Here is a 13,237-nt window from a genome sequence, read left to right as displayed (position 1 = left end):
CCTCTGCACTCAATTGGATAGACCTACAACCAATTAGAGCAACCGAGTGACGTATGTTGAACTTTTACCGAATCCTGTAGGAAGGACGGCAAAAACACCTTTCCGATCGACAAATGCCTAAATCGCGGTTCTTTGTTTCTCTTTTAAAATTAAAGCACTGTCGATGTCTTCTGTAACAGACGCGATGGTGGAATCCTCACAACTCAATTCTCTAGCGGCAGCCATCTTTGTTGTAAATAAATTCAACGCAAGTGCTCTTTGGTGACGTGGTTGATTACGTCACTGTTGATCATCTGTCCATCGTATAAAGCACGCCCTGAGAATTTGATTGATCCAAACAGCTCTGGTTCGGACATAGTTGCTCCACAACGAATCGAGTCCAGACCGAACTTTCCAACCTCAAATCTTGTGGGCGGGGCTAAATTTGGCTGGCATTTCCTATATTCTGGTGCCTTTTACCAATTGGTTTGATATTTTTCCCGGGCTGTACTAGCCTGAGAATAAAAGATGGGTACATTTTGCAATTCCCCCAGAAAAAGTAGTTTGCCGCCTCAGAATGATGATCAATGACTCATCATATAGCGCTCGCGTTGAAACGGTTTCCAAAGCGCTTCACAATGAAGGATCAAATTAAAGGATTATTATCAGTGAAATGAAAACTCAACCGTACATAAGCCAAAATGAAATTCATCATTCAGTTAATTTAAAAAAATGCACCTTTGATTGACATTTTACAGATTGCTGTTTAGCTTGAAACAATAATAAACACAATCAGTGACATTTACAGACATCCTACAAACAGTGTCACCCGTCTCTAATATTCAATCTCCCTATCAGATTTTTGTAAGTATACACACTGTTTATGCATTTGGCTCCAGATGTTTTCTAACGCAATGCTGGTACTGATGATTTAACAGGGTTTCATGGCAATCAAAACTGTAGACTATATATTTCATATAGACTATAAAACTTACTTATTTAAACTTACTATAAACTTTACTTACCTTTTGAAACTTATCCATACACAACAACAGATATGACTAACATTTTTCATGAAATCTACAGGTTCTGTGTGTATGGGTCTGCCCCCATGTGCATATTACTCCTGGCACAGATGCACAACATTATATCAACCCATTCTTAATACATTTTAATTTTATTTTATACTTCAAGTGCTTGGTGAATCACACACCAATGTCGACAATATGCACATTTCTTTAGTTGGAAGCAAAGATATGAGATATGAGTTGACATATCGCTTACTTTAAGGAAGTATTAGCTCTGTCCTGTAACTGGCTTTCCTTTTCACTTTTTTTACTTTCACTTTTCATACTCACTGCACTTCTCCATGTAACACACGTTCGACCAATGACAGCAATAAAAACAACCTGCGCTGAATGTGACAGTAACACAAACTTAAGGGTCACCAGCAGTGAACACGGAACTTGGATACTACATCCTGTTTTTTGTCATAAAGTCACAGTTAGTTCCGCCTCAGCCCTCCTACTCTACTCTACAGAATGATGACAGCATGTGGCTTCTTTTCTCTGACTGGTAGCTATGCGTCCCGTCCCCCCCCCCCCAGCTTTGATGCTTGGGAAAGTGGCTCTGTGCTGCGCTTTATCAAAAGGAGGTTAACATGTTCCACAGGCTGGGTCTGAACTTGAAAAACGTAACTTTAGTGCACCTGACTCCGGTACAAATCTTAGCACTTCGTTTAAATCAACTCACTTTTGCATATTGGACATTTTACAATTGCTTGTAATTGCTTAACATAAAATTGTAGTTCTTTTGCATCCTGGATATCATAATTTATTCACCAAACTTATTTTTCAATTCAGAAAGTTTTAGTGTATTTCTAGTTTTTTTTTTATGATGGTGCTTCTTTTCTGTTGTTTTGTTCTTGACTCTATTTCATTATAAATGAGGGCCGCCCCTCAATGAACCCTCCAGTGTAAATAATGGTTGAATGAAGGATTGAATAAACATTTGCGTAGACAACAAGCCACACAATGGTGAGATTTATGCCTGAGCTTTTTAGTTTTTCCAGATGGTCTGAAGGTGATAATCCATATCAGCATCGCAATAACATAAAGCACAGCAGACTACAGGGCTAGTGGGGTTTCTTCTTGAAATATATTTTATTTATTGTCATTAAATGATGACTTTTTGGCTCAAAATATTACGACTAGTTTTTTTCTCCAAATGGAAGAGAACAATGATGGAAAAATGTTATACTTTTAAATGTGCAGATTGTTTTAAACATTAGCAGATATCTTGTAGAAACACATGACCAATAAGGTTCAGCGGTTTATAAATGAATCAAAATGAATGAATGCATCATGAACATGCATAGTTGGAGGTAACTTCCAAAACAAGATAGGGGTGTGAATGACTAGAGGCCTCACAATACCAGATCACCACAATATTTATGCTGCAATACTATTGGGATTTTAAACATATTTCAATGTATTACCTTTTTCCCAAATTCAAATGTTTCCCCATTTCAAATGATGTCCCAACAAGGAAACTTTGTCAACATCTGTTTTACCTAAAAATATACATTTCTTTGTTCATCTCACTTTAATTTTATTGCTGCAAAATGGGATTGTCGAACAGACAGACTAACTAACACGCATACAATAGATCGATACATTAGCGCCGCAGAAAAAAATATCACGATACTATGCTGTATCGATTCCTAAAACAACACACAAAAGAGATGGAAGAGTGGTGATGCCTACATGCGTGTTGACTCAGCAGAGGTAACATTAAATGAGAAAAGGGGATCTACTGGAGAATAAAGCAATGCATAATGACTTGTGTTAAATGCAACATTGGTTATTTTTATATTTTTGTCCCCAAGCGCTTTTTTTTTTTTTTAAACATAAAAGAATAGGCCTACATTTTTTCCCGTAAATTGTGCCAAAAAAGTCCACATAAGTGCCTAAAAATTGACTATGGGAAGTTGAATTTTTCCTGCGCAAGACCCACGTGGAGCAGAGCGGAGTCTGAGGGACAGCTGGGAACGTTCACCACCCGCTTGATTAGATAAAGTTAAGATTTGCGCTGTCGGACCAAATCACAGACCGGGGCGGGGGGTAACGTGCTCAAGTCATGGATGTTTGTGTTCCGGTTACCGTAACTTACCATTTACTTTATCGCGTCCCGGTTTCTGTTGTCTTTTCTCTTATATAGTAGACTAAAAGTCGAGGGAGACCCGCGGTCATGTTAACGCTGGTATGATCCTGGAAGAATCCAGCGATCCAGCTCATAGTCACCTGAGACTGAACACCACCCCCCCCCCGCATTAATCGCCTACCCCTCACTTCCGTGTTCCCCTACCTGCCGTGGCCAACTTCCTGTGGGCGTCACAATTAATCAACTTTAACATAACTTCCTCTTTTTTTAGAGTCTAACAAATTGGGATTATTATCTTTGAAGCATGGATAGAAAAGTGTAAAACAAAAGAGTATCTTTTTTTTTCATGGGCTGTAACTTGTTGTTGATTTATGGGCACATGGACATCTAAAAGTGGTGCAGGTTGTTTAATTTGGAACATTTCATCCTGTACTTTAGCATTTCCTTAATAACGAGGTATTGTGTCTTTCGTCTTTGTTGAGGGATACTCTTTTTGTCTGTGTGCCACGTGCAGTTGGTCATGTTTCATTTTTTTTCTTTTCATGATAATCATTATTAGAGCCATATTGGTTAAAGTTGAGTTCATGTACAATGGCAGGTCACTTATCTGGAATGTACATTGTATACATCTCTGCTTTCATAATAAAACTGTTACAATTGTAAAAAGAAATATATATATATATATATATATATATATATATATATATATACTGTATATGTATATATGTAGGAATCATTACTGGTGGAAATTGGAAATTATATAGGCCCACTCAGATATTTTACCTAAGTGAAAGTATCAATAACCACAGTGTAGATATACACGGAGAAATGAAAAAAATAGGTTCTCTTCTGATGTATGACTCATAACCTTTACTATATAATTAATTGTAGGCCTATTCCGTAATATTCTCGGCTCACTGTTCACTGCTCTGACCAAACTATCTGTATGATAACACTGGAAATGAAGCCTATTTTGAAATAGAACTAGTTCATTAACTGACCACATTTGAACATACTAATGTCATTAAGCACATCACTTGTGCTGACAGTTCTTGTTACCAGATGGCATCGTTAAAGGCATGCAGGTTTTGAAGGGTTATATTTAATTTATCAACATAAGAGGTGCTGCAATTAAGGGATTTGTCTGCCTTTTAGTAATGATTTACCTGATGAATAATTGCCTATTACCCCTATTATTTCACCCCAAGCCTATCAAATGATCCCTAACAGATTAAATTCATACTTTAACTGTGATGGGTGTTATGCACCACCAGATAGTACACTAACTTTAATGAGATGGCATTCTGACTTCAATATTAACCAACTTCAAATCCCTTTCACAAGATGTTATAGATATTGTACAGCTCATACAAGTCAAGACATTTTGTGTAATTGTTTTGTGTTTCTTTCCCTCTTCTTTAACTTTTGCATAAAGTGCAAAATGAAAAATACGAATAATTGTTAAATGTAATGAAACAAATATATAATCTGGATTTGACGTAATGGGATTTAAATGAGATTATTATTGCCTAATCAGGGAGAATAAGGTGGACTGGACCATAGCTTCGAGCTGGCGTTCACATTACCACCATTTAACCATTTATTGAGCGAGGGGAATAGATGAATGGATGATGTACTGTATGTGTGGATGATTTTTTTGTCCAATTAACAAACAAATCAATATATTACTGTCATAACATTGCTAAAAAAATAAACAAAAAGGAACCTCCATGATTTAGCATACATTTTTAATGCATCCATTTTCTAACGAACAAACCCTTTTAACCTTCATCAGGATCAGTAAGTACAAGATAACAGAGTATAAAACCCCTTTCGCTAAATACTAACTGTTTATCTTACTTACTGGTTTACAATGTACCACACAGGTAAGTATAGGGCCAATCACCCAGCTCCAAAATATACAATTCATGACGTCAGATCCACACAATAAATTAGGATGCATAGCATGTAGATACAACTCAAAGGACATAAACAATGAATCAACTAAAACAGATTTCAAACTAACTTATTGGGGTCTCCGCATGGTCTCTTATATGGTCTCTTGTTATATAACTTCTCCTTGAGAAGGTGTCCTGTTGAGCGACACCAAACACTGAAAAAGCACACCCTGGTGAATATAAATAGAGTCTACCTGATTAAAGAGTAATGGTGAAATGTGTTAGCTGTGATAAATCAAGATTTTCAAAATGTTTTTCATTTTTTTCAAATATATTCTATTTCAATGCCAATATACACGTAGTATATAAACATACTATGTTGCATCAATATAACATAACACACGTCTATGCATCCACCTGTTGCTAATTCACTTAATAAAGTACAAAAACATCCCTTTAAGGGTTGATTCAGACAGTTTTCAGAGTATACTAATAGTGCTGTTGTATTAAAAAGTTGGGACTTGCCCCTCTCTATAACCTACAGATGGCTAACAATGTAGATCTTCTTTACTGAAAAGGAAACTATGTGAACTATATCCTGAGTGCAATTTTGCATGTATTGTTATGCTGGAATAAACAGTTGTCCAAATAATGTCATCATCAAAAAATGCAGTTTTTAAGAAGTACAAATGTCATATATAGTATAATGAGCTTAATGACAACAGATATTGGATTCACTTAAATGTGTGCTTTGTTGGTATCAGAGGGAATAGGTGTAGCCTACATCTCTACATTTGAGAGAAATATCAATCCATTCTCATAGTCTAAGTTTATTCCTCAGGTGTTTTGTTGTTTAAGTTTTTCCTGAGAATGTGCACTCACTTGTTCCTGGCACAATGCTCTGCATATCATGTTTCCTTAGATCAAGTGTTGCAACACAGGATATCTTTTAAAGTTTGTTTAGAGGGAATGGCTGTAACCGCACATCTTAACCAGTCAGACAAGTAATCATTGCTCGCCCAATGGCATACAGTAAATAAACTCACTTTATCAAACTTACTTTATAAACTCACTTACGTCATCGCAAAGCTTGGAATTGTCTTTAAAGGGGACCGAATTCTGTTATAGACTTCTGTTCTGCAAATCCAGTGTTAGCATTACCTCCCTGCGTGCTCTGTGCCGTGAATGGCTCATCACAAGTCACAGCTTGTTTTAGGAATTTCCTGTTGCTTTTAATTAAACATCCTCAACTTCCCAGTCCATTTCAGGACAACAGAAAAACAAGAGCTGAGAGTTGTTGCCCTACATACAATAAATATATATCTATTAAGATAGTAAACGTCTCCCTTCAACGCATTTGGCATCTTGTTCAACACTGATCTGACTGCTTTCGTGTTTGCACCCTCCTCCCTTAAGCAGCAGGATAGACATGTACAGCAGCATAACAATAATTTTGTACAAAAAGTGCAGGCTATAAGGATAAAGGTCATACAGTTCCAGCAATTTGACACCTTTCAAAAAAACCAGAGAAGATCAGATTACGGCACACACAGTGTGACTTCATTCGCTGCTCATTCTCTCCACTGTAGTTGTTTACAGCCATTTTAATGTCTTGAACGTCGAGAACAGCTCCTTAACCTTCCGGTTGTACTCGGTTGAAATTTGACCCGAGTTTCTATACCAGAAATGGGTTTCTTTTTTTTTTTTCCACAATAAATCAAATGTTTACATGAAACGCTATTCACAAATACAATAAAGGATCAATTACCTACGTTCAATGAGTTTGGGTGTTGTTTGTCTCAATTTTAAAGCATTTGAATAAAAAAAATAAAAAATAAAACTAGATAAAAGAACATGGAAAAATTTGACAAAAATGTTGGAAAAAGCTTCATAAGCACTGGAAAACCAAAAACTAAGAAAACATCAAATAAAGCGCAGGAAAAAAAAAACATCTCAAAAAAGTAACCAAACAAACTTTGGGGATCCTCAGAGATAGAAAACTAGGCTGTTCAGAACCACACTTTGCTGCATAATAATATTACTATTCAAGTTCATGATACCTATCACAACCCCTTGTAGCAAATACATTACAATTACATTCGATTTACATTCAGACAACATGCTAAAAAAAGTGCAATATTTATGAAAGGTTTTGTGACACTTGTAAATTAGTTTCCGAGGTGTGTTGAATAGTTTGGCTTTGTCAACCTACAGGTACAACCAATAAAACAATACATCCTTCGACAACGCCATTAGTGGTAAAAAGCTCCTCAGCTCAGTTTTAATTTAACTCATTCACATTTCCACTCTCAGAATGACAGAAAAATTGATTAATTCATTTTAAATACACACAGGTACAAAAAAAGGACTTCTCTTCTCTTTATTACTGTCATGCCATTTTTCAGGAAACCCCTGTCACTTTTCCACATGGGTGATCCCAATGCTTCTTTCTCAAAATGAGATGGCATGTGAATCCTATATGAGTACAGAAATCCATAAACATCCATTTCCTGCCACCAAATCCCTTTCACCCAAGGGCTGTCTCATTGCATCTGTAGTAGTCATTGTCTTAACAAGGTGGCTCAGGCTTCTTCAAGTCTGTCCAGTATTTCACCAACTCTTGTGAAGAGCCAAGAATGTAGGTGATGATCTTGGAGTATTCACACCGATCATATCTTGTGTTATAGGCCTTGAACTGGGAGGAATCTGGTGGTGATATTGGAGCGAGTCCTAGCTTCTTCATGCACATTCCAATATAAGCGTCCTCTATGTTGAAGGGTTTGATTGATTTTGAGACCTCTACAAATTTCTCCGGAAGATCATTGGAGAAGACATATCCCATGCCCAGAACGTAGGTTGGGTATTGGGGATCTGGGTACATCTCCTCAGAGACATACCACTTAGAGTCCTTTGAACGGACAACCGGCCTGTTCCACATGAGCATCCCTGTCAGATAGTTCAGCTTGGGGATGCCTGGCTTCTGTAGCATCAACACCAGATTGTCAATGTTCAGAAACATGTCCGAATCAATCTTCATGGCGTATGGGGCTGTCTGGCAGCGTGTGGCCAGCCAGTGCATGATCACCATGGTTTTGATGGTCAGATTGAGGTAACTGTCCATAAAGTCACTCTGGATCAAGTCATGGTGCAGTAGATTCTCCTGTTTGAGCTCCTCCTGCAACTGCTCGGCAGCAGCTCCTCCAGAGAGGCCCAGCATGAACAGAGTAAGCACCACCTCGCCCTGAACCAGGCTTTCATTGCCCCATGTCTGCCGAATGGCTTCCCGATCTGCCACGTTTGTTGGTGCCACTGGAACCATCAGGACCAAGAAAGGAGTCTTGGTCTTGCACACCTCTTTGTTATCCATGATGAAGTGGTAGTTGTAGGGGTGGGCTTGATGGAACTGCGTACCTGTAGGAGGCACAGTAGGGGACTCTGTGGTTTCATTGATCTCATTTGGTTTGGATCTGTGTTTTGGATGGACACGGTAAGGAGGAGCTAGATTAACCTGATTGGTCTGATTGAAAAACCCATCCAACCATGGCAGAGAGCTGCTTGACTGAATGGAAAACCAGCCGATGAGCCCCACACAAAGCAGGAGTAGGAACTTGAACCAGAAGTGAAGGAAAAGCTTCTTCGGATGACACAGGTTTACAGCAAGTTGTCTATAAAAAAACAACAACAAAAAACGTGAAGTTCAAACTGGTAGGAATGTGTTAGGGGAACAGGAAGTATAATATAGCAGTAGAGTGAATGACTTCGCTGTAAGCTACAACCTTTTTTTGTTTACATTTTTAGTAAATTGGCACCATTAAAACTATGCCAAATTAGCATTAGAATTTGTAGTTTTTGTTTGCAGTGTAATGTATTTACAGCGCACTTGCTCGAAACACACCCATCTTCAAACTCGGCCTTGATTTTGATCACAACTAACGAGTGGACAATAACACTAATGACCAATGCCAGCATCACTGTGTTTCAGCTGCTCAGAATTGATTAACCAATTAATTGAACCAGAGATATTTAATCAGCAACTATTTTGATAATCATTTGTTTTACAAGCAAGGCCGACAAAAACCTTATGGTTACATGTTCTAAAGTGCAGGAAGGGGCTACTTCTGGTCTCAACATTATATTAAATTGAATATTTGGGCTTTGGGACATTTTGTTAAATTAGATTAAACAAGACACGTGAGGATGTCACCCTGAACTCTGGAAACCAAACAACAAAATAATTAGGTAAGCCTATAAAGTAGGCCTAAGAATAAAACCTGCATCACAGCTAGGTTTATCGTGATGCTGTCTCCTGTGATGGCCTAATTTACAGAGCAGTAGTATTTGGTTGTGGAGAGGATCACAAAAATACACAAACCACTACACTAACAGAGAAAAAGGCCGCAGCATGATAAAACCGGATGAGGATTACGGCAGCCAGTAGCAGGTCAGCCCACACACACAACACTTTGTAGCCTATTGCTACCTGTAGACGGCACCTGTTAAAAAAAAACAGACACCTGCAGCTAACTTTAAACTGAGGAAACAGCTAGCGGCTTAATGCTTACTGATGTGAAGCAGTGACACCATGAACCTCGGCGGAGAATAACCCGAAGAGTCGCCATGGTCTTAGCGGATAGGGGGGCAGCATGGACAAAAGGACGCGGGACTTGAGTGTTCTTCGGAGACGGAGAGCTGACACGAGGAAGACCCGGAGGGTGAGTGTGATAACGGGGGTGGGGGCAGCAGCAGGGCCCGCTGGGCGGACAGCACCGTCCGCGGAGCCTTTCTGGAGCACCATGACAGAATGCTAAAGTGACGTTAGGAGTTCAGAGCAGTGATATTACCAAGGGGAAAGTAGGCTAGCTACTTGTTATTTAAATAGACCGCCACATGAGAACGGGTGCGTTGGATATGTTACAACGAGTGGAGCGTGTGGGCGGCGGCCGGTTGAGAAAAAAAATACATGAATGGACCATTTCATTACTCTGTAAATTATATTATTTAAAGCCCCCATAGTTTGCTAAATTCAATTTAATTCAGTTCTATGAATCAACATCGGCCTACCTAAGTGCTTGGGTGCAAGTAGTCTAACCTACTGCAAAAAACAACAACAACAACAAGCCATAGGCCTAGGCTAGGCGCCTAGTAGCGCTACTGTGTTTTAAGTGTTAGCTTAAACACTGGCGACATCATTAAGAACAGGAGTGAGCTATTGACACAGTAGAAATATGACAATAATATAATAAGGTATGTAGGCCTAATATATAGCCTACCAACCTTCAGCTAGGCCTATAATAGGCACTTTAGTCAAAAACTAAATTCCCATAATCGACAGGAACCAGGCTCTTCTCTCTGTTCATGTAGTCTTGCACAGCGGAATTATTAATTTGGTTCACTTTGATCTTCTAACTCTGATATTAATCAGCAAATGACAGTTAGGTCAGACCCCACTAACACAGAACGTTCAGGGAACGTTAGTTTATGGTTCCCTAAAGGTTAGTTCAAACCATAGACCGTATATTATTGATGGTTCAAACCAAACCAAAAACTAGCGTTTAGGGAACGTTCCCTCCAGGTTATAACGTTCCCTAAACGGGGAGAGGAGGGGGGGGGATGCCTCTCTCATTATAAAGTTGAATAAAATGCAGAAATAAATCATTAGGGAAATGTATGTAGAAATGAATGCAGGAAATATTAATTATAATTCGATTATATTATTTAATTAATTACAATTTGATTAGTTATTGAGCCTATTTTAAGTGACTGCTCATTTAGGCTATACATTTCTGTGTTATTTTTGGGCCCCAGACAGTCATTAAGTAGGGTGCAAGCTCAGTATACCTGAGTATATATAATATTTGGCTGGCCAATCATCAAAACAACCTAATAATAATATAAACTGACAAATACCAACACTGTGTTGCTAACAAGCAAGACAGCCACTGTTCCACAGATATTGGAATATAATAGAATTTCTAAGTTCATTGGACATAATTTTGTGTTTGGTAATTTAAGTAATTGCATATTAGTACAGGATTTTGCATCACTCATGTCCCATATTTAACAAGGAGACCCTGTATTATTTAATCTTGTGGCTGTGTTTTGAAGAGGCCCACACCAAATCTTGTTTTAATCTTGGTTTATGTTGTGCTCATATTTCTAAATAAAGATGTGCTTTATTAAATTACCCCAACCCTATGTTGACATCCAGAAAACCTGGGTCCAGTTATTCTAGCAAGGTTTATTTCCTGGCAAAATATAATGAAGCTGCCATTGAAAGGGGGAATTAGGGTCCAAACAGCAATTTCTTTTGCCCAATAATTGTTTAATATGGCCGTACAAATTCATTTATTCTTTTGTCGTTATCATGGCAGGATTACCTGGGGGCCCCTGAGCAAAGATTTGCTGTTGTCCCCCCACTGACTCCCAAACTAGCACTCAGTCTGTACCCCGCCACATCCAAGTTCCCATTTGTGCAACCAGAGATCCTGTGCTGAAACAATACTTTATATTTCTTATTATACTAATAATGCAGGAGAATGAAGATCCTATGGCTTTTGGAGCCGCTCAGGGTCCGGGACCCCAAACCGCCACTTGGCGCATAGTAATCCAGCATTGGTCATCATATTAAGCACCTGAAATTATCATTAGGCTAACATTTATAAGCAGTAGCCTATACTGAGTATTTTAATACAATTTAACAACGCCAATGAACATAAATAATACAGTTCCCTCTGATTATTTTTGTATACCGTGTGACACGGTAATGTTACACATTCAAACTGAAGGAAATTGGAAAAGTAGGAACCTCCTGGGGTGCTCTCAGGGATGCAGGAAAATAAAACGACTAGACATTATGTCAAACAAAGGTCTGTGCCGTGTTCAGGGTGCGAACCATAATAAACGGTCTATGGTGCCAACATCGGAGGTAAGGCGGAAGTTGACAGAATAACACAAGCACGGGGAAAGAAATATGAATTTATATGTGGCTGGATGTGGACAATAGGTGATTCTGTCCTTCCTGACCTCCGCACCGAAACGTGTTGTTAAAAAAAATAACGCCCATAGTTATAAGTGGACCAAATAGTTTTTCAGTGCTGAACAATAGAGTCTCCTGTCTTTTAAATATTACCCGGGAATTAAATCGGGCTACCTGTTGCTTTTAGTCAGTGAACAGTCGCAAAATTGGTCCATTACTAACGGTAAAGTGTTTTGGTCTTATATTAGTGGTAAACATAAGTGTGGGATTCTGATAAATTGATGATCAAATAGTTAAAAACGATTTAGCGAGTAATCTGTGCGTCACTTTCAGAATAAAGGTGTCTTTTCATTTGAATGGAGTTAAATAATTTGAAGTCCTTACCTTTTAAGGCAATTCCCACTTGCGCCAGACCCATGATCCTCCATGACTGCCGCAACCCTGTATTCCGTATTTCCTTAATCCTTCCCTATTGTTTTACTTCCCTTTAGCCATGAATTATTACCAAGCATAACTTCCACGCATAAAGAAGTCTACAGCGGTGTTTTTTTTAATATTGAGTGAGTGACTTATTGAGTGTGAGAGAGAGAGAGAGAGAGAGAGAGAGAGAGAGAGAGAGAGAGGGACTTTCTACTTTGTTCTGTGTAGGGAGCGCCACCATTTACACACACACACACACAGACACACACAGACACACACTGACACTGACTGTGACAAAGGCTCAGAACTGTGTGTGTGTGTGTGTGTGTGTGTGTGTGTGTGTGTGTGTGTGTGTGTGTGTGTGTGTGTGTGTGTGTGTGTGTGTGTGTGTGTGTGTGTGTGTGTGTGTGTGTGTGTGTGTGTGTGTGTATAAGCAAGCGCCCATGGGACTTTACCACAGTCATTAAGCAAAAGGGAGGCGGCACATTCCTCTTTAAACACCACACTAATGTACATCCTCTAGTAAGGAAGATTGTGCAAAACTCTTACAGATCCATGTGACACACAGATTATTTTTGGGGCATTTTAAGCCTTTAATTGACAAGACAGCTAAAGAAATGAAAGGGGAAAGAGAGGGGGGAATGACATGCAGCAAAAGGCAAACCCGGGCCCACTGCGTTGAGGAATAAACCTCTATATGTGGGTGCCCGCTTTACCACCTGAGCTGTCTGGGCGCCCCATGTGCCACTCTTTTAAGGTTAGGGGGCACATATTTAATGAAAAGGGTTTACCAAGTCAAATC

General features: G+C 38.9%; 1 protein-coding gene across 5 annotated transcripts in view; it reads right to left on the bottom strand.

Moving 5' to 3' along the window:
• The window catches only part of LOC116697520 (beta-1,3-galactosyltransferase 2), a 14,436-nt gene extending 1,750 nt beyond the window's left edge, over nt 1-12,686 (bottom strand). Inside the window, exons 1-2 of one of the 5 annotated variants that reach the window (XM_032528830.1) lie at nt 12,400-12,686; nt 4,873-8,704 (exon numbers count right to left, since the gene is read on the bottom strand). In XM_032528830.1, coding sequence (XP_032384721.1) covers nt 7,609-8,704; nt 12,400-12,443 — 1,140 coding nt within the window. In that variant the 5' untranslated portion in view covers nt 12,444-12,686 and the 3' untranslated portion in view covers nt 4,873-7,608. Of the gene's footprint in view, nt 1-1,263; nt 1,471-3,150; nt 3,357-4,872; nt 8,705-9,601; nt 9,854-12,399 lie in introns of those variants that run through there. The other 4 variants (XM_032528829.1, XM_032528831.1, XM_032528835.1 and 1 more) reach the window with 4 other exon arrangements.
• Nucleotides 12,687-13,237: the final 551 nt, after the last annotated feature.

The sequence above is a fragment of the Etheostoma spectabile genome, chromosome 2 (genome assembly GCF_008692095.1).
Source record: "Etheostoma spectabile isolate EspeVRDwgs_2016 chromosome 2, UIUC_Espe_1.0, whole genome shotgun sequence".
NCBI classification, from domain to species: Eukaryota; Metazoa; Chordata; class Actinopteri; order Perciformes; family Percidae; genus Etheostoma; species Etheostoma spectabile.
The sequence above is the reverse complement of the archived record's forward strand: the minus strand, read 5'-3'. Positions and strand labels throughout refer to the sequence as shown.